The following is a 22924-nucleotide window of genomic DNA, read 5'->3' on the forward strand; positions in this document are numbered from 1 at the left end:
GCTTTAAACCACAGTCTTTCATATGCAATGTTTTATTCTTTGAACGCCAATATATGAGTGTTTTGTATATACAGTAGACCGATCTAGCAGTGTGAACTCTTTGTGTGCTGCTTGCAACCCTTCAGATCAACATAAAACAAACTTGATATTAAGCAGGTTATTGATGGACTTCCTATTACTCATCTTCTTGCAGTTAACCAGCCAAACATCCTGGGTGGCTAACTGACCTAATGTTAGCTGAAAATTAACATCATTCCCATAAGGTTTCAAGTTCTAAGGTTTCAAGATAAATGCTCAAAGAATGGCATCGAAGGTGTTTCATATATCCTTAACGGCCTGAATATAAGACAACCTTTCTTTTCCAACACTTGTTTTTGGAAAAAGTATTTTTGAAGACACAACACACTAGTCTTGTTGGGAGTAGATTTATCATCATTTTTTTCTCATAAAATTGGAAAATGAAATTCTTCCATTTGAGCAGAATGTGAATCCCACATTTGTGCAGCTTGTCTCTCAGTCACATACTCCGTCAGGCTCTTGCAAGCGGTCAAAATGTTATTGTGTCCAGCAGTTAGCATTTTTTTTTAGACTTTTCCTTTTAAGCTCCTCATTATCCGCGATAGTGGTAATACTTGGCTGCTACCCAGATGAGTTGATTCAGTCCACGGTTCGTTTCTGAACTCGACATTGGGAGAGGTTTTCGCTTGTCATGAATGCATTTCCTTCGTGGCAGCAAAACACGAAACTCTTTGTTTAGGGATGCTTTACTCAAAAGGACGCACTATGTATGGATTTGAAGACACTCGCTACCATAGCAACAATAAGGCTACAAACAACCCATACCAACCCAAATAATATCTGATGTTGTGAATATGTAATTGTCTAGTCCTTGAATATAATACTACACCATAATTCATATTCGGGTCAATATATTTATCAGGTCCTTGTTTTTCTTGGCATGTTTGTATTTGGGACACAGTGTGACATATTTTCATTCTGTTTGTGACATAGCTGATAAGAATCTCAGTCACATGCTTAGTGATTGGTTGAAGAGACTTGTATCTGTTTGTCTCCTTGCAGATACAGTCCACACTAAGACCTCTATACGCGGTTTGTTTTTAAGGTGTGTACTTGTTTGGATGGGACTGGTTAAACCGGTGGGTACAAGGAAGTTATCCGTTGGGCCAAGGTCATAGGATGTATCTCTTGAGTAGTAAGTCTGTTGAGTTTGCTTACTTCAAATTTTAAAACAAGCAGAAAAACACCTCCAACTGATTCCTTCCCTCTGGCCTGAATCACTGTATTTGTCTACTGCGTTGGGTTATTGGGTCCATTCTTCACACATACAGTGGGGCAAAAAAGTATTTAGTCAGCCACCAATTGTGCAAGTTCTCCCACTTAAAAAGATGAGAGAGGCCTGTAATTTTCATCATAGGTACACTTCAACTATGAGAGACAACATGAGAAAAAAAAATCCAGAAAATCACATTGTAAGATTTTTAATGAATTTATTTGCAAATTATGCTGGAAAATAAGTATTTGGTCAATAACAAAAGTTCATCTCAATACTTTGTTATATACTCTTTGTTGGCAATGACAGAGGTCAAACGTTTTCTGTAAGACTTTCTGTAAGGTTTTCACACACTGTTGCTGGTATTTTGGCCCATTCCTCCATGCAGATCTCCTCTAGAGCAGTGATGTTTTGGGGCTGTCGCTGGGCAACACGGACTTTCAACTCCCTCCAAAGATTTTCTATGGGTTGAGATCTGGAGACTGGCTAGGCCACTCCAGGACCTTGAAATGCTTCTTACGAAGCCACTCCTTCGTTGCTCGGGCGGTGTGTTTGGGATCATTGTCATGCTGAAAGACCCAGCCACGTTTCATCCTCAATGCCCTTGCTGATGGAAGCAGGTTTTCACTCAAAATCTCACGATACATGGCCCCATTCATTCTTTCCTTTACACAGATCAGTCGTCCTGGTCCCTTTGCAGAAAAACAGCCCCGAAGCATGATGTTTCCACCCCCATGCTTCCCAGTAGGTATGGTGTTCTTTGGATGCAACTCCGCATTCTTTCCCCTCCAAACACGACGAGTTGAGTTTTTACCAAAAAGTTCTATTTTGGTTTCATCTGACCATATGACATTCTCCCAATCCTCTTCTGGATCATCCAAATGCTCTCTAGCAAACTCCAGACGGGCCTGGACATGTACTGGCTTAAGCAGGGGGACACGTCTGGCACTGCAGGATTTGAGTCCCTGGCGGCGTAGTGTGTTACTGATAGCTGGTAGCCTTTGTTACTTTGGTCCCAGCTCTCTGCAGGTCATTCACTAGGTCCCCCCGTGTGGTTCTGGGATTTTTGCTCACCGTTCTTGTGATCATTTTGACCCCACGGGATGAGATCTTGCGTGGAGCCCCGGATCGAGGGAGATTATTAGTATGTCTTCCATTTTCTTATAATTTCTCCCACAGTTGATTTCTTCACACCAAGCTGCTTACCTATTGCAGATTCAGTCTTCCCAGCCTGGTGTAGGTCTACAATTTTGTTTCTGGTGTCCTTTGACAGCTCTTTGGTCTTGGCCATAGTGGAGTTTGGAGTGTGACTGTTTGAGGTTGTGGACAGGTGTCTTTTATACTGATAACAAGTTCAAACAGGTGCCATTAATACAGTTAACGAGTGGAGGACAGAGGAGCCTCTTAAAGAAGAAGTTACAGGTCTGTGAGAGCCAGAAATGTTGCTTGTTTGTAGGTGACCAAATACTTATTTTCCCGAGGAATTTGCAAATAAATTCATTAAAAATCCTACAATGTGATTTTCTGGATTTATTTTTCTCATTTTGTCTCTCATAGTTGAAGTGTACCTATGATGAAACTTACAGGCCTCTCTCATCTTTTTAAGTGGGAGAACTTGCACACTTGGTGGCTGACTAAATACTTTTTTGCCCCACTGTATGTGTGAAGAATGGACCCAATAACCCAACGCAGTAGACAAATACAGTGATTCAGGCCAGAGGGAAGGGATCAGTTGGAGGTGTTTTTCTGCTTGTTTTAAGATTTGAAGTAAACAAACTCAACAGACTTACTACTCAAGAGATCTGTTTGTGAATTAAAAAATGTTTACTCTTTGGTTTTTAATTTTTGCAACTTATATTGTATAGACTTTGATACACTCTTTTTAGCTATGTTTTACCCCTGAGGGATGTAGGCTGACGCAGAAATCTGATGGATCTTAACTTCTGAAGAGGATTCCTGCTGTCCGACCTTTCTCTCTGTCATGTTCCACTTCCCTGATTTTGGTTGACCATGACATTTTGGCTGGTGCTGATAAACTATGCAGAGTTTGACTGCTTTGATCTTTTTTTATTATTTTGGGGGGTTTTCACAACATGATGCAAGATGAAATTTGCTTTCATTTATTTAGAACCTTTTGTAAATATTTAATAATTTTGTTTTGGTCATTCACTGTGTTTTGATGGTACTGAGGCTATTTGGCAGATCACAGATGAATCATAACAGGGGTTTTGTTCTCGTATGTGATGCATGTAAAACTGCCTTTATAGAATATGACTGTACTCTTGTATTTGTTGAGGCATAGAGTTTTGCTTACTTCTGCAATGGCTATTTCAATAATTATTATTACACTTATCAGAAAATGGATCTTTCAGTTGAAATTGTATTATTTAGGATATGGGGGGATGTTTTTGTCCATATTCTTGCACCAGTTTTCAGTGAAGAGTCTGGTCATCTTGTCTTCCCTAAATATTCCTGCTGCGTTCCCATGTGTTCTGTTGCTGTGTGTTTAATATTCGGTTTAACTCACTCAAAAATATCTGAACCAGCTGTCAGTAAATGTCTCCCTAAAGCCTACTTCACAGTGTCAAACAGTATTGCAGGTATTGAACCTGTCACCTTTCTTTTAAAAGACATTTGCTTTAACTGCTGCCACTCTGCAGAGCGCTGTTCAAGCTTCATCTCTGGATGTGTGCAGGTGGCGCTTTTAGGGCGTTTTCACACCTGTAGTTCGTTTGCTTTGGTCCGAATCAGTTGGTGAGTTGGTAAACTTGGAGCGATTTGCCCTCGGTCGGTTTGGTTTGGTTTCACACCTGGAAAAGGCCAAGCGTACCAAAATGCGTCATTACAAATCAGGCAAGAACGTCCTGCCCTCTTATTGGTCGGATATGTCTGGGGGCGGGAGCAAGAAAGTACATACAGGAAGAAGGTCCTGTGTTTTGGTCTAGTGGTCAAACAAGCTCATTTCATTAAAACTATCAGACATTGTTTGGCTAAAGACATTACTACATCTGCTCTGGTCACGAGACTTCGCTCTGCTCTGCCGGCGTCTGTCTCCAATTTTAGCGGCAGCTGGTTTGACCACAGAGATACGAGGGGCGGACGGCAAGCTTGACTGCAGTCTATTTCTGTGATAGAAACACTGCAAGCTGCTACAGTTTGCTGCTCTGCTGCATCGCAGATTGCTAAACACACCTGACTACAGGAGACATTAGCTCAGACTTGCGGAGTACATATAGTTGGTGCGATTCGAGTACGGATCACGTTCTCACCACAAACGAACCGCTCCAGAGTTCGATTGAAAGCGTACCTAGAACACCTCTTCAGGCAGGTCTTGGTACGCTTGTTTGGTCCGCTTTTGGTGCGCACCAGAGTTCGATTGCCACGTTCTCACCTGCCCAAACGAACCGCATCAGCAGGGCAAACGAACTCTAGGTCAATTCAACCAAACTAAAGGCTGTCGGTGTGAAAACGCCCTCAGAAGCCAACTGAAATCTGATATACAGTAGGCTTTTTAAATGTACTGCTGCCACCACTATGGTAGAGTACTGTGAATCAAGATCAAGATCAAGAACGAAGGTACAGATTTCCATATAGGTCTCGTGCATACCATACATTGTGTTCTCTTTTCTCCAGGTTTTTAAGTTTATCTTCGTCCGTTCGGTCTCTTAAAAGTTCAAAGACATTTTTTACTCATAGTATAAAAATATTAACTTAATCTTAACTTTTATTGTGGTTGGCTACCACAGAATGTAAAAAGTTTTAATTAGTAGATTCATGAGTTTGAACATTTAAGTTAACAGATGCCAAAACAATGTATAGCGGTTTATAATACGATGAGGAAGGATTTCTCTGGAAAGTTAATTTAGTTTTGACGATTGCAATGTAAACAGTAGAATTATCCGTTTCACATTACAAAGTAATCCACCAGAAATGAATGAGGTTTGCTGACCCTTTTTCACACGGCTGTCTTAACATGGCTTGGTTATTGTGTCTCCCCTTTTATACTTTTCTCTGTGTTCTCATATTCTCTCCGTTGGCCTTTTTTTCCCCTTCTGGTCCTAGTTTTTTTCTTTCTCACTTACTTTTTCTTTCTCTTGTTTCTCTGTTTCTCTGTTTCCCTTCTAACAATGTGCCTCATTGTTAAGGAGGAGGTTGTCAAGCATGATATCTGAGATTAAGACACACATACAGACAGAAAGAAACACAGAGCCATTCTAGACTGTTCCATTACTGACCAAATCCTCACTACAGAGGCCTTTTTAGGGTCAGTTTTCATGGCAGACAAGCCACTGGTATGGGAACATTGAGTTACCTAATCTCTGAGTGTCATTGTCCTCATCTGTCTGTTACAGCTCAATGTTGAGCCTGGCAGTAACAGGACCACCCTCGCTTAAAAGTTGTATGCACTATGGTATCGTGCTATTTAGCTCCTCAAAATTGTGGTCGTCAAAAATAATCATTTTACAACAATCAACATTTTGCAGTAGTTACGATTTTTCATATCCATTCAGTTAGCTGAGAACAACACTCTGGTTTGTGATACCTCCTTTGGTTTCAATACCTCAATTTTGGCCCTGACCCAATACAAGAATTTCAGCTCCAATAGTGGGATTTTCTCTAACTTTTAAAGAGGCTTAGCACCTAGCAGTTCAGTTGGTTTTGGAAAGAATAGAGGCTGAAGAATGCCTTTAGAGGACTCAGCAATCTTTATGAGCAAACAAAAGACTCCTGACACCCCCATTTAATAAACATAAGTAATAAGAAAACCTGTCCAGCTCTCCAGCCAACAACAAATAAATAGTTTTAATGTTAAATACGCTGTCAAGAGTTCAGTAATACGGGAAAATCGATTTTGTACAGAAATAAACAAACCGATATCAAAAGATGTTTGGGTTTTACTATTTATTAATAATAATAATAATAATAACCACTTTTTTGACAGAAAATACTATCCCAAAAAGACACATCAATCAAAACTTCCTAGGTATTGACTAAAAGGATTTACCGTATTAATGGCTTTAGAAAAACATTTATTTGGAAAAGGTAAAAGAAAGTTGCCTGTGTCACTGAGAAGTGCAGTTTAAAATTCTGCAATTGTTTAGTTCATGAGTTCATACATGCTTTTATCCCTGGTAGATTAAAGTCAATTAACAAAATGTCAGCAAATAACAGCAATATCTGTTCAATCTACTGTGAAACTATACTAAACTATATTGTGGGTACCCAGGTAGTGCCAGTGGACTGACTAGTGGAGGTAGCAATGACTGTCATACACTGTTTGTTAGCCCTGATTAATGTGACCAAAAGGAAGCTCCCTTAGCTATGTACGCTATGACTCGGCTATGACAGCTTCCTCCATATTGGCAGACCGCTCTATCCTGCCTACTCCTGGCATATTGTCTGTGTACCAGTGAGTCATACAATTTATAGGTCAACCTCTTAAAGTACTGTGTAGCTTGCAGGTGGAAGCAAAGTGAAGCTTAGTCTAATAGTTTTGGATCGACTGAAAAATGTGGAGGGGGCTAGACCAGGGCCATTTAAGGCAGAAACTCAGTGCTGCCTGTGCTATAGAAAGATTAAAAGATTTGATTTTTGTTAATGTTTGTTTATTTGTTCTATGTAGCTCAATAGCTTCTGCATTGCACCAATACTGCTCAGGTTTCAGTCCTATATAGAGCTATTCATTATAGAATTGTATTGATTTATTAGTAACCTTGTACATCTGGTTGGAATTATGTGTAATGCATTAAATAAAGAGCCACTATGTGATCTTGTTTCTATGTGAAAAATCACCTGTTTTTAAAGAGCCTTTGGCACATCTGCCATTGAGCTGAATACCAAAGAAACATGGCAATGCTGTAATTCTGAATCATCGCTTTCCCACTAAACACAGTAACATTTCTGTACTTAAAAGGTCACGACACAGATTTAGGTTTTACAATAACCTAAAATGTTAAAAGCCAAAGTTAATTTTAGTATCAGAATTAAAGTCATTTCTGACCGTGGAATTTTTTTTCCCTGCCATTTTCTTACCAAATAAAAATGTTGGACTGAATGAATGGCAAATTATTTATAATTTTGCTCCTTGATTATTCCCTTGTACCTAAAATAGTTAAAACAGCTTTTTCCTAGTATCTGATAAGTTTGAAACATTGCTCAGACTGCAGTTTCGAGTTTTACAGCTTTCATACCATGGCACAGGATTTTATTTCCACGTTGTAGTTGCCAAAGTTCATAAAAATGGTTGTTGATGGACGCCTGGGTAGCTCACCTGGTAGAGCGTGCGCCCATATACAGAGACTTGGTCCTTGACGCAGCGACCGCAGGTTCGGTTCCGACCTGCATGTCATTCCCCCTCTCTCTCCCCTTTTATGTCTAAAAGCTGTCCTGTCAGAAATAAAGGCCTAAAAAATGGCAAAAAAATAGAGAGAAAAAAATGTTTGTTGGCTAGAATTGTTACGTGATTATAATTACTGATTGGCTGATTTATTGGATGTTTTTTGAGGAGCTCTGGGCACGGTTAGGATTTTCTGATCTAACTCTTAGTTCATAGATAGCTGCTTTTAACAGGTTAGAGCAAACCCTACATATCAAGGCTCAACCCTATGCATGTGTTCAAATGAAAGATCATGGTTTATTTCCAGCAGGTGTATTTTTCCTTCTTCCTCACTCCCTCTCATTCTCTCTTGTGTCTTTCTGACTCCATAACACTCTCAAAAAACAGAACTGTGTTTTTTAATATTTTACCACACGGCCATAGTCCTATATATATATATATATATATATATATATATATATATATATATATATATATATATATATATATATATATATATATATATATATATAAAGCTAAGTCGACAGGCACAGTTTTTCTCTTCATGCACACTTCGACACACCAACACACATTCACCATTTCGGGGGGGGGATTGTCGCCTGACTCTGTCTTTCACTGGTTGAAGCCTGAAAATATTGTAAACAAAGTAATAACATAACTAATTACACTGGTCGGACTGTTCAGCTCTGTTTCAGACTGATACCTCCGGTTCAGGCTGGTCCTCATCCTCAACACGTGCCTTTTCCAGTCGCGGAAAATACTTTTCAATACTCATCTGGATTGCAACAGCAAACATTCAGTGTAAGAGTAAAAAATGACATAACGAGAAAATGAAAGCTCAGATGGGCCGATCTGGAATCTTGCTCCTTATGAGGTCATAAGGAGCAAGGCTACCTCCCCTTTCTCTGCTTTGCCCCCCCAGAGAATTTGGCCCACCCATGAGAACGAGAGAGACATCATGGCTTGCAAACCAGCGAAGCATGGCAGTTCGTCAAGGCCACACCCCCACCCTCCACCTTGCACCCCCCCTCTCCTCCTCAATAGCATTTAAAGCTACAGACACAGAAATGGCACATCCTAAGGAAAGCTCATTGTGGGACTGGCTCTAGTGGCTGTAATTCTGCACCAAGGCTGAATTTCATGAAAGAGACTTCAGATACAGTATTAGGGGACCACTGAGGCCTATATAAAAGCATCCAAAAAGCAGCATGTCATGGGACCTTTAAACACACTGGCTACTCTGTAGTCCAAGATGAAGGAACGTTTGTGTGACTGCTGCACAGAAGAAGTACTAGTATATGGCATGGAAGTCATTATCTGTGGTACCCACATTATGTTGCAGTGAATGTCTGTTGAATGTCTGTGTTGGCACGGCCCATGCATCTTTTATTGATTTGTGTGTATAGCAAGATTTTTAAAGTTAAGTTTAAAAAAGGCATACATTGTCTTTTATGTCACCTTACTGATTATGGCAACCTAACCCATCGAATTGTAAGAATTTCATAAGAACCAGAATGATTAAGCAGAAAGTAATACAATCTAAGTGATAAGTTATATATGAAATGGTTGTTGCTGCTACAAACATATGCATCTCTTCTTATGCAACATACTATCTTCCCTAGCAAACACTTGACAGCAGGTGTTGAGAACAGAAAATGTAAAAGCTATTGATACGGCGCAGCTTGTAACATTGCATTACATTACAATAGAGAGTACTGTAGCTATTCAGATGTTTGTAAACATACCAGGGATTGTTACTTAACAGATTCGATCTTTTTCTCTCTCCCCGCCTCTGTCTTCACCCTTTCTTTTTTGTTCTTTTCTTATGTTCCTCCCTCCTCTTCCTTTTCTCTCTCTGTCTCTCCTTAGTGTAGCTAGAAGAGAATCCTGCAACAGGGATTAGCGGTCCGTCAATGAGGAACTACCGGCTCATCTTCTGCCACAACCTGAAGCAGCCATAGATGGTTTGGTGGTTCACTGGCTAGGGGAGGAGAGGACACACACTTTCACTGCTACACGGTGAGTAAACACACACACATGCAGGCACATCCATTGCCGGAGGAAGGAATGGACCCACTTCACTTTGATTCGATTGATTGTGACATCCGATATATCCAAGGCTTATTAACTAAACTTGGCAACAAAATACTAACTGATTCAGCACATTAGTTCTTGTAGTTCTTGTAAGGGAAAACATTGCAAGAACAGTCACTTTCGTCATAATGCGGAACATCAGCACATCTCCACTCTGAATATCACGTAAGAATAAATCATATCATGCACACTGACTTAGACAATTTACTTACTAAAGCTTAATGTGAAAACAAAAACGTCCTCGAATTCCTTACTAGGTCTTCCGTCGTGTCATCTTTTATAACAAGCTGACCTTAAATACAACAAACTGATTTTAAACTGGTTGAGTAGTGAGAGGAGCAACAAACAGCTGACCACGTTGAATCTGTTGTTATTGTCATTAGTGATAACACTTTTATATCTTTAAAAGACCAATATTAATTGACATATACTGTAAGCTTAATTGAAACAAAACCAGTTTTCTGATAAACATTTGGTGATTTTCCTCCTCCCCCGATGAGTACACTGAACACCATCTGCCATTGTTTGCACTCACCAAACAACCATCATCAAAGTCAAACTTTGATCAGACATGATTGTTGCACATTCATGCTTGCCTTGCATTGATTTCCACCTCTTTGTCCTCAGGTAGGGCTGCAACAACGGATCGATAAAATTAGATTATTAAAAAAAGTTGTCAACGAATTTCATTATCGATTCGTTGTGTCGTGCAACTATTACGCCACTCAGTCGCAGAGATAAAAAAAAAAATATTTGCGGAGCAGCGGAGCGCGAGAGAAAAGAAAAAAGAGCAGAGCGGGGGTAGAGGAAATACGGAGAGAGACCGGAGAGACCCGTAACGTTGTTCTGAAACACATGGCGGAGGCAGAGAAATCAGTACGACCTAAGTCATCCAAGGTGTGGGAGCATTTCACACTAAATAAATCGAAAACGTGTTAATGGCAAGATAAGCAAAAGCGACATGGCATGGCACAGGCGCACCACGGTGATGATTCAGCACCTAAAACGTAAACATGTTGGAGTCCTTAATGAGGAGGAAGGGAGTTCAACAGCAGGGTAAAGTCACTACAGAATCCTACTTTTGTGTTCCGCTTTTGAAGTGAGGAACGTAACGTCCCTCCAGTAGCTCTTCTGGTGCTGGTGTGGTATTTACTGCGTTATCCAGCTTGACAAGCATGACAAGCTAGCGTTAGCTCGTTAATAACAGTAGTAAAGCAGGCAAGACTAAAGACATGTTTTTATTCACTTGCCTTTTCTGGCCCATTCATTTTTCAATCTATTGTCATGTATATATTCTGTGCTTTGTCCCATATCAGTTATTGTTGACAAATATATTTGTGTGTGTTGTACTTTTTAATTTCATTTTAAAGTTATTTTATAGCACTTGGTCATCTTAAGCTGTGTTTAAATGTGGTGTACAAATGAACTTAACTTGCACTTACTACAATGATGGTAATAATTTAATGAATAAGCTTCAAGTGTGTGTGTGTGTGTGTGTGTGTGTGTGTGTGTGTGTTGTCTGTATCTGCTCTTTGGGTTACTTACCTTTACACAACTATTAACTAAAACAACAAGTATGTATTGAGTTGATGTAAATTAATGTTTTTTGTTTTTTTTATCCGATTAATCGAAAAAAAAATAATCGACAGATTAATCGATTATTAAAATAATCGTTAGTTGCAGCCCTAGACTCAGGCTTTCGCAGCATCACATTTGCATGGGAATGTTAGAGGACATGACAGATACTGAATCATGTTAATGTAATGTAAAACATCCCCTGTGGGAGTAAGTAAGAAGTTGATACAATACTACTTGATACAGGGGGAAATCCTGGGGTGCTAATTTAGTCATCCTTTCATTTAGCACAGGACAGACAGGACACCTGCTTCATAATCCCTGTCTGACAGCAACACCACCACTCAGATACTTTACCTAAATCTGTCTCCCTCTCTTCTTGCTATGGCTCCCCAAATGTAGGGCTACATGGAACCTACATTTTGTTTAGATCATTTTGTCCACCCACCGTGGTAGTGAATACGAACATGTCATAAGGGCTCGTTATAAAAAGTCTTTTGACCCACTTGGTCTAAATTTACTGTTTGGTCATATACAGTATATATTCAGTGGTCATTGGACTCTCCACCTCCACCTGTTATTCCTCCCCCTTTAAGGATCAAATCTGAACACTTTTAGATGCAATCCTCCCCCCCACCCCTCTTCTTTCTTGGTTAAATGTAAGGAGGGGAGGTTTGTAAACATGACTGAAGATGATTTACCAAGGCTCTTATTTTGTAAATCATTCTGTCTCACTTTTTTTTTTTTTGTCTGATCTCCCTCCTTCTGGGTTTCTTTTTTTCCTAAAGACGTGAGGGCCTTGGCGGGGTTGTGGTGAGGAGGAGAAGGCAATGAGGAAGAGCGTGTCTCCGTTGCCAGGCAACGAGGGCGGTAGCTCAGCCAGCACCACACGTGTTTTTGGCGTTCCTTTGGAGGAGGTGACGCGCACACACACAATCAGTGGCCATGAGGTTCCTGCACTGGTGAAACACATTGTCGACTACATCGAGGAGCATGGTGAGTGATATACACACACACACACACACACACACACACACACACACACACACACACATAAACGCAGTGATGCTTAAACCCCAAAATCAAGCCACTTCTTTTGCTACCATTCATTCAAATTCAGCAGTACTTTTACAGTTACAGTTACTTTTGGGCTACATATCTTTTGTTTTAAATCATTTCATATTCAATATGTGATTGTTTCAATCAAATCAATATTTACAAACCTAAAATATCAACGAATGCTGATGACGCCAATGAAGCAATTTCAGTACATTATAATGCCTGATGACCCAAAAAAATCTGTCATCAAATATATTCGCTTGACTCATACACACCCACATGTTTGTGGTGATGCATTTGTTTGCAGAAATCGACTAAATGTCTTCGAGTGTTGTAATCTTCTTCCGCTTTATTTCTTAAATATAACCAAAGATTCAACAGTAAAGGAATTGTTGATTTAATGGAAAATGTTAACTGTAAAGTCTACAAAATGCTCAAAATGAAAGCAAAAAGCATCGAACATATACAATAATGTACCAAATACTGAATGAATCACAATCTTTAACATTCTTATGACGTTCTTGTATATCACTGTTAACATGCACCTACGTCCCCCTCCAGGTATTAAGAGCTTACATTCTTTTGTATTTGCCCTCGGTTTAACTTACTGTATTATAGTAACACTGGATTATGTTTCATTCATCTCAGCTTTTGTTAAAAGCGAAAATATGTAACTTTTGAATGAAAAAAAAAAGACAATTTCTCTCATTCAAACAAAACGTAATTTATTCTTTAAAACCTTATATTCAGTAAAGTAACACCTTCATGGAATTTTTCCTTTTTTAATGGAAATGCAGAACCATAGAGACATTTCACATGATTTAAGATTGAAATGGGAAAGCAGGAATAAGACTACCAATACCAGTTTCAGCCCAGTTGAATTCCACTATTTGTTATCACTTCTAAGTACATACTTCTGAGCGCTCAGTTACATCTGATTGCTTTCTGTAATGTTTCAGTATCCCAAGCACGCCCTGCTGCTGTAGACTGCTTTGCATCTCGATAAACCCAAAATATGTCGTTAGTGGAGATCCAGTTTATGTGATAAGATGAACTCTGAATGCACTGGCAGACAGATCCACAGACCGCTTCCTTCTTCATTACATAACCGCTCTGTCAAATACAGCTGAACTTGTGAAAACAGAAGAGCTTAACAGTGAAGAGGGGAACCTACCAACGTCCTGGCCCTAGGCTTTTCTTTTTTTCTGATATTTCTCTATAAGCCTTGTGGGGCAGGAACTTCAGTCTTATGTCAATGACTTTATAAGAGCAGGTTGGCAGTTTATACAGTCCCTCCAGAAAAACGTGATTATGTGATCGCATAATTCAATGCATAATCAGCCAAAGTCCGCATATTTATGCGGGGGCCGCATTTTTTCAAATACGCCGGACTTTCGCCGCATAATTTGCCGATTTCCGCGCAAAATATTTTATAATTTTGTTGCAAAAAAGTCACATATATCTTAGCAGAAAGTTGAAAAATGTTGCGTTTACTTCACACAAGAGCAGCCATTTTCCCCTGTTGCCATGGGAACGTTATGAAGTGACGTAATTACGCGACGGGAACATCATCGAAAAGCTGCAAACCCCGCGATGAAGCCACGATGAAACCTTAGTTTTTGCAAGTTCCCGCAATTTCATCGCATAAAATTGCATAAATATCTCACATTTTTTAAGAAAACGTGCCGCATAATCAAGGATTTTTGCCCGCAACAATCACAAAAAAACTCCGCATTTTTCTGGAAGGACTGTATATACATCTTGCTCTGAAGGATGAGAGGGATCAAAAAAAAAAAAAAAGATGGAATAAAATTAAAATGTTTAAACTAACCAGCCACAGACAGAATGTATCTGCATTTGGTTGGTAATGGTACTGGCTACAGTACATAACAATCTCAGTTCCAGTTTTGTGTTACAGAACACGTATAGCCCTCAGCCAGACACCTAACCAGTCAATCCTCTTTGTGTTGGTGTTTGGTGTTTTAAGCCCACAATGTCGTCGGCACAAGGATTAGGCAATGGTTAGGTGCCTTGAAGTCAACGGTCGTAGCACTGCCTTGAAGTCGACGTTGGGGGCTTTGTGTTACACCATTGAGCCTTTGTGTTAAGGATGCATTGTTGGTGTGAACCCTGAAGAAATAGATAAATTAAGACATTTATATTTGTTAAACTTGTTTCCCTATGTCTCATCATCTGTGGTCTGTGCAAATTTGCATAAGCATGTAAAGATTCATTTGTAGAATTTATTTAGTTTGTGTCTTACAGTAGAAGCAATTTGATGGCTGTAAAAAGCTCCCCCATAAAATGAAGGAACTGTTGAAAAGTCATTAAATCGTTAAAATAATAAATAAATATTAAAATAAATATTAAATAAAGGAATCAATTAATGTTCAGATTTAAAGATTAAGAGAAAGGACAGCAGTACTCTGGACGTACTGGATTTATCTACATACTATAGAAAGTAATACAAGTGTGTTGGATAGGTTTTTTTAATTAGGCCTGGGGGTTTGTGAAACCTAATCAGCACATCAAGAAAGAATGTCGAACACGTATGACAAGTTAAACAATGGAAAAAGCTTCCTTTTCTTATTCCTTTCTTAGTCTTCTGTTGTGGAGTGTGGAGATAGTCACAAAGATATTTTCTTGCAAAACCTGTCAAGTCAGTGAATATTTTTTTTGAACTATTGGAATGAAGCTTCACCTCAATTCCCCTCAATTGACCAGTGAAGCCGGTTGGTGGTTTGTGTGACCCAGGGGCCGCTCGACCACATGAGGTTATGTAATAAGTCTTTTAATCCTCTCGGGCCTCTGCTGGCGCATTAATTAGAGTGGTGCTGCCTGTCCAGAAGTTATTCAGCCAGCGAAAAAGGCCTTAATCTCTCTTATTTGATTTGTGTGTGATGTCTGAGGTTTTAGTAGGAGCATGGTGTTGCAAATATGTAGTAAAAAGGCAATCTGATGTAAAACAGAGATAAGAAATGGAAAGCACTTCAAGGTGTGTGTCGACCGAAGCTGTGGCATCTGTGACAGATTTAATCGCTCATACAATACAAAAAACAGGGGCCGACTGCTTTGGTACACCTTGAACATCTTTAGAAATAGTGTTAAATAGGGCTTATCTATTTTTTTTATTTAATCATTGATCAACAATATGGTGAGGACAACAGCTACTGTATGTGCATGAAATTGTGATGTGAAAAGGTGTTTTATTTGTTTTATTTTGGTGCTCTGATTGTGGGCCCGTTCTGAGCTGGTTTTAAAATCTGATCTGGGTGATCGGATCCCAAGCGGACAGCTCTAAGTACAGGTGATTTTGTTCATTTTAATTATGTAAAGGAGAGAAAACTTAATATTAAAAGAAATGTTGTAAAACTGGCTCAAGCCCTGACAGGACTGACAGATGCTAGGGGTGGAACGGTACACAGAAGTCACGGTTCGGTTCATACCTCTGTTCAGACATCACGGTTTGGTACGAGTTCGGTACAATGGAGAGAAAAGCAAAACAAAACTGCAGAAGGCATTTTTATTAACACATTGTCCAGTGTTTCCCACAGATTGGGGAGGGGGGGGGGGTCCTCAGAGTAAAAAATGACATAACATTATTTATTATGCGCATATTTGATTCACAGCTGCTATATAGTGTTTTGACCTTGACAACCCAACTGCATTTTACCACAAACTTGCGACTAGTTAACTTTCTAAAGCAGGCGCAATCGCTTGTTTGCTAAGACTCGGGTCGGTGATTGTGAATGTGTGACTGTGTAAAGGTGTTCACGAGATAGATACCAACCTTTAGTGAACTTGTGAATTTCGCCAGCCGTCTTCTCTCCTTTTATGGAGACAGACGCTGTGTGCACGGTGGGCTCAATGGTGTTTTAAGCCTCCAATGTCACCTTACAGGCAGCTAACCCTCACCTTAACACTAACATAACTTCTTTGACATAACCATTGCCGCGCTGCCTGGAAGGCGACATTGGGGGCTAAAAACACCAAACACCGCACGGTGGGAGGAGCTGTGTGTGTGTGTATGTGAGCGAGACACAAGTGACACAGAGACGGAGGAGAGCAGGGAAAGTAAATGCAGAACGTCTTTTAAATAGCGTTTTAAAAAAAATTAATTATAACGACATGCAATGTGCGGCGGCCGGTGTTGATAGTGAGGCGCACCGCCACACATTAGTTTATGTGTGGGAAACACTGATGTCTCAGGCTGTACCACCTAGTGTCATACAGTCTCTCCCCTGAGCTAGCTGCAACAGCCTGAAGTGTGTAAAGTAAGATGTAAACAATAAATACCCCAAATTTTCTCCAGACTCCATCTGTAACTTGTAAACAAAATAAGACAATCAGCTATAAAACAGAAAATACAGCTTCTCTGTTCTCTGCAAAGACGAACTAAATTACCTGATTAATGCAACTTTCTCACGACGTCTCCCAGCCATTTTTCACAGCAGAAAGCTGCTCCCTGCCTGGCTAAAGCTAATATAGTTAGCCTAAAAGAAACAAGGCATCTGTCCCAACTAACGTTACAGGTTGGAGCCGCGACGCTGGAAAAGTACCACTAATCTACAACAGCAGTCTTATCCACCACTCTCTTGCCTGTACTACTGTAACTGACTGGTCCTCTAACTCTTGTGGGTCGCCACCACTCGCCATACTCGTCCTTAGTGCTGCTATCTCTGACTCATTAAAACTGCATACGTAGGCAGAGATCGGCTACATAGGCAGCGCGCCAATCAGCTTCAGAGCTAAAGCGGGGCTACAGATTGGGTGTCCCTAAAGAACCCGCGTATCTAACCGTAGTTCCACATTACCTTAGTTCCACATTACATTACATTAATTAATTTGCACGCAAGTTTTATTTATTTTTATACTGTGTATTCTCCGTGTAAATTCATGGCCCGTACCATTTCGGTTCAATACGAATACATGTCCCGTTCCACCCCTAGCGGATGCTATCGGTTTATCCTTTTAATCACAAACACTCAACACTGACAGGAATGATAACAGTCAGTGTGGTCATGCCTGTTTTTTCACATGATAAGGGAGGAGTTCACATACCCAAATGCATTTGTAAACACACACAGACGCACAGCTCCCTGTACGTATATTCTTATGTTGACCATATGTAAGCTGGGTATTCTATTCAAATCCACATTTCTAGACCAAATAAGTTAACGGTTTATCCTGCAGCCCCCAGTACTCCATAATATCAACCACATCAGTCATTATTTGAAAGGTATTTATTTGAAAGTCCAGATGAACTACACCAATGAAAAAGCCACTCCAATTTGTAAATATTGGAAGACTGTTGTTGTTAGAGCCCTGACACACCAAGCCGACGGCCAGAAACTAGTGGCGACGAATGGTCAGCAGCAGAGAAATTATGACACATTATGAGCACTCCAGATGTAATAAGAGTTCTAAAAATCACACTTGTTCATAGCTTTCTTTTTTGGCTTTACTGGAGGTTAGGTGGTTTAAAAGCAAGGATGTTGGCTGGATAACCAAACCAAGCTCAGAAAATATAAAAATATAGAAATTGAATAATGATATACAGTATGTATTTAAGGTAAGTAACTATTGCTGTATGTGTCACCAGGTCATCTGGACCTGGAGGGGCTCTTCCTTGTTAATGGCAATGCAGAGCGTGTGGATTGGCTGCGCCAGCGTTACGACAGTGGTGAGGAGGTGGAGCTAGAGAAAGAGGCGGACCTGGCGTCAGTGGTCAGTTTGCTCCGACTTTTCCTGCAGGAGCTTCCTGAGCCGGTTATCCCAACAGCGATACAGGGGCACATTCTACAGCTACATCAAGGTGTGTGACAGGGACTGCTTCTCCCACTTCTCATGCAATTTCTCCAGTCACTCACTCACCCCACCCTCTTTCTCTTTGTTATCCACTTTGAAACCAACATCTGATATTTTCTTATTTTGCTCTATTTTGAAGTCAGTGCATGATGTTAGTTTTGCTTGTAGCAACATTTTTTGCCACCCATTTGTACTTCTATCTACTCCCCCTGAATCCTGGTGTGAAGTGTGACGGTCTTACAAATGTACTGCTTAGTGCCTAAGATTACCTAATATTAAGGCACCAAAAGAGAGGCGACCATAAATATGAAACGCAAACTATTGTCTCTTATTTCTGGATTTTTATCTAAGTTGATTTTGCGAAACCAGTTATGACTGTGGTCTTGCAGACTTTAGTTATCTGAGCTGTGAGTACACAGTGCGATGGTATGATGGTTAAATGAAGAAGAAACTGGCAACAGTAGATGCTTTCATAACACTAGGCGGTTAGAAGTATTGCAAGTACCTACAGTAAATGGTGTATTACGTCTGTCTTAAAACAGTACTGACATAATGCACATGTATTGAAAACAATGTAATGACCAATAATGCTTTCAATGTATGTATATGGGCATGTGAGTATTGCATAGAGATAAAGATAAAAAAAAATGTGAACCTCCATTTAAATGGCAATGGTTGTTTGTTTATATTGTCCTCTTGTTATTCAGAACAATAGCACTACTATACTACTACATTTTCCTCTCTAATGCCATCTCCTGTTTCACCTCATTTCATCTCTCCCAAAGGATTGTACATTAATCTTATCGGTGTCTGCATATTTTCTTGAGTGAAGAATTTCTAAGGTCAACTGTGAAGGAACACAAAGGACTTAAAAACCCATAATTCAGTCCACAGTATTTCCAAATACAGTAATGAAAAGGAGCGTTGTAGCAACATTGAGTGCAGCATGAAGAAAGCGTACAAGTTCTAATAGTAATGATGACTATAAAGAGCCTTTTCCAGTAAAAGTAATTACATTATGTACGATATGTACAATGTTCAAACTCACATGTAATCATAACCGGTGTCCTACTCTTAAACATCCCCAGATTACAGCAATGAAGAGGATTTGTGCAGAAACTTGAAGTACCTGCTGCAGCAGCTTCCCCAGCTGAACTACGGCCTGCTGCGTTTCCTGTGTCGCTTCCTGGCCAGCGTGGCTTCACTTCAGCAGGAGAGTTGGAACATTGGGACACTGGCCGCTGTCTTCGGACCAGACATCTTCCAGTAAGATGCCTGCATAGGACATGTTTAATAATTGTGGTTAATAATCGCGATCATTGTACCTTTGCAAAACAATCTGAGCTGTCAGATACTGAGCTAAGGGCAACCAAGTGCATGTTTTTCTGCCTGACAAGTATTTATTTAAAAGTTCCAGACAGGTTATACAGGTTTTTTGATTGTTTGCATTTCTATTCCTGCGCATAGAGCAGTAGAAGGTGTGGATCTGCCAGTATATTATGTATTTAAATGTCTTGTGTCAAAACTGTAAAGTTATTTGGTTGCAAATCTTTACTGGGAGTCCAAATTGACCCATATCATCAAATAAGCATTCAAACACAGGCACTTATTCATGCATTTATTCAGCTGTTGTAATCATTTTACACCCCATGCGAAGCAGTGTACAACCAACACAACACACTCGTCTTTTGTTTGCAGTCTGTCAACAGAAGGAGAGGACCTTCGAGACCAGGAGTCTGTCAGCAGAGTTCTGGCAGAGCTGTTGGACAACCAGGATGGCCTGTTTGACTCCGAGGACGACGACGTCTCCACCACCAACGACTACAGCTCCATCAATGAACAGGTACTGCCCATCACCTTTGTTTCTAACTTCTTCATGTTCTGTGTCCATCACTCCATCTCTTTTGTACGATGATTATTGATATCACTTCAATATTTTATATTGTATAAAATATGATTACAAATCAACAAAATGAGTTGGCTGTATGTTGATATGCTCAAACATCTTGGATTGAGGTTTTTAGTTTATAAATCATTACTTGTAATTGTTGGCGTCACCAGTAAAGAATGCAAGAAACGCTCAAAATGTTAAAGAGATTACAAGCATTGCTTCACAGTTCTACTACAAGTGGCTTTGTGGATTTCATTGATACTACTTTGTAAATCTTACACAACCTCTGGCCTTCGGCTCCACTGAACAGGGATTAAATTACTACATTCTATCAAGAAATAAAAAACTCTTCCAGTGAAGAAAACCACAGGGAATCCATTCAGGCTGATAATTATTAATTGGCCGCAGTGGGTCAGGCAGCAACTTGTGTTGTATGGGAATGTAAGTACTCACTTCCTCAAACTATTATTGTACAATACATAGAATTACTGAACAGAAAGTTCTCCATTAACAAAATATCTTCAGAAGAATCTAGCCGCACCCAAACACACACACATACTGTACACAGAGCATTGAATAAATTCTGAGGTGTGCTAAGGGGTCAGTGTCGAGATCAGAGTATGAATGCTAAGAGCATATACCAAAAAAAAAAAATGTCTCTCTGCTTTTTGGCTGTGTTGAACTATGAATACCATTTGTTGTCTTACATTGGACACACAAAACGTGACTAGCAGACTAAACAAGGCATTTCCCCTGTTGCCCAGCAACAAAGCATTACTACTGTGCCCACAGAAAAGGGAATGGCATAGTTAACATTTAATTTTACAGTGGCCTGATTACAGTGTGTTATTGTATGATAACATATACACAAACACAATAATTAACCTTGATCGCTATCTCATGTTGCCTTTCTGCTGTAATTCCTGTCACATTTAAGAGAACATTCTCCAACACAGCAGGGACATTATAAATAGCATGTTTAAATGTTGAAGTTAAAGGCCACAAACGGTCATCATGAAAGTCCGGCTAGGAGAGAAACAGCAACTACAGTATCTACACCTGTTCAGTTACTTTTAACGGCCTTCTTTAGATTTTTGGTTCCTTTCTTCTTTCTCCACTGATTCACTCCTTTCTGTATTTCTTCTTTGTTGTAGTGTCTCTATTTTAGTGTGTTCTTAAGTAACGTCATAACGAAACGTAGCTCCAATTTTGCTTGCCATGTAATCTTAAAGTCATTATCTCTCATGTCATTGCCATATTTAAGAAAAAACATCAACACTCTACCAAAAAGGTATGGGTTGTAAAAGAAAGATAATTAGATTAAGATTAGTCTTATTATTTCATTTTTATTTTACAGTTTCTTAAACTTTTTTTATTTTTTTTATTGCGTGACGGGTCAGATGAATGAGAATAAAGAATATAACATTACCAAAAGACATAATAAGAGAGAGCAGAAGAAGAAGGAGCAGCAGGGACAGTGTGATAAATCTGTAAAGACAAATCATCGGTGCACTGATCCCTGTGTCTTATGTAAGAGAAAGGAGGGGGGGGGGGAGTGGGTGGTTCAGAGAGGTAGAGGGAGAAAAAGCAGCCAGGAAAATGGGGGTGAAAAGGTGAGAGTGCAGAGAGAGAAGAGGAAGAATGAAGGGAGAGATGGCGAGGGAGGAGAAGGATAAGAAAAGAAGCTGGTGATGATGTAACCAGGCAACTCACACCTACAGCCCCTGCACTACACTGGGGATGGCTCTCTGTGCGAACAAACCCTCATGACACACACACACACACACACACACACACACACACACCTGCTTTCACACAGGAGACACATGCTTCTGGTAACAGAGGTTAGTTAGAACAATTGAAATAAACTGCGGAAATAAGGGAGAAGGCACATTTTAAGACATGGAAAAAAAAATAGAAGGGTAGAAGCACATGAAAGATTAAACTCAATGAGGTACACTGAGATGTGCTAAACTGGATTTTGGCTTATTTATTGGCAAATCAGTTACTGTAAATTATTGTTTAGGTGAGAGCAAGGCTGTGCTGAGGTGTGTTGTTGCTATGATGATACCAGTGTTTGTTTGTTTGTTTTGATTCAGTGTTTAAAGCCCTTTCTGCTAGGGTATCTGGCTCAAAGTAGTGAAAAATAACAAGAATCGAAACTTATTCACATTGTTTAAGAATATAAAATGTCCTCATATCCGTGCGTTCAGTACTGAGATAGTCCTTGGGATTTTTGTCGTAGCTTGGACAATGGCTGCACTCTTTGAGAGTCAGTTTTGATTCCTCAGCACATTAGTTCTTGCACACTAGGCAGAAAATATACTAGTTATAAACCACAACCACATTGCATTCGGTAGCATTAGAAAGCACATACAGTCATAATCGAAAAAGCAACACTTCTCTAGCCTGCTAGATTAGTCTAGTCTTATTTTTCCAAGTCTCTTTTGTGTCACCTTAGCAGATATATGAATGATGATGTGTCCTATTACTTAGCTTCTGCCAACGTAGTCAAGTGCTCCTGGAGCTGAGCCATGTTTGAGATGCCACAGTGAATGTATAGCTGGACTATGGATATTAATTAGAACTGGGTCAATGGGGTAATGTTACAAACACTAGAGGTTGTCATAATGTTCAGCAGCAGGGGACAGCCACTATGGTTGGAACATACACACTGATTTAATTCTGTGACACAATGATAAGCTGTTAAGCAATAACTTACTTAATTTGGAACATGGAGTTATTCAAGGAGGTGGTGATGGCCTAGTTGGACAGTAAAGGAGATTAGACATGTAGTATGAACACACACACACCTACACCACCTACACACACTCACCTTTTTTTCTTTTACACATCAAGTGTTTAGAAA

At 39.8% G+C, this 22924-nt stretch overlaps 1 protein-coding gene across 6 annotated transcripts in view; it reads left to right on the forward strand.

Moving 5' to 3' along the window:
• fam13b (family with sequence similarity 13 member B) overlaps positions 1-22924 on the forward strand; it is an 85668-nt gene that overhangs the window by 12851 nt on the left and 49893 nt on the right. For 5 of the 6 annotated variants that reach the window (XM_078260156.1, XM_078260162.1, XM_078260158.1 and 2 more), the window contains exons 2-6: positions 9498-9647; positions 12086-12293; positions 17959-18171; positions 19253-19430; positions 19863-20007. In XM_078260156.1, coding sequence (XP_078116282.1) covers positions 12128-12293; positions 17959-18171; positions 19253-19430; positions 19863-20007 — 702 coding nt within the window. In that variant the 5' untranslated portion in view covers positions 9498-9647; positions 12086-12127. The remainder of the gene's footprint in view (positions 1-9497; positions 9648-12085; positions 12294-17958; positions 18172-19252; positions 19431-19862; positions 20008-22924) is intronic. The other variant, XM_078260157.1, reaches the window with a different exon arrangement.

Source organism: Sander vitreus, chromosome 10 (genome assembly GCF_031162955.1).
Source record: "Sander vitreus isolate 19-12246 chromosome 10, sanVit1, whole genome shotgun sequence".
NCBI lineage: Eukaryota > Metazoa > Chordata > Actinopteri > Perciformes > Percidae > Sander > Sander vitreus.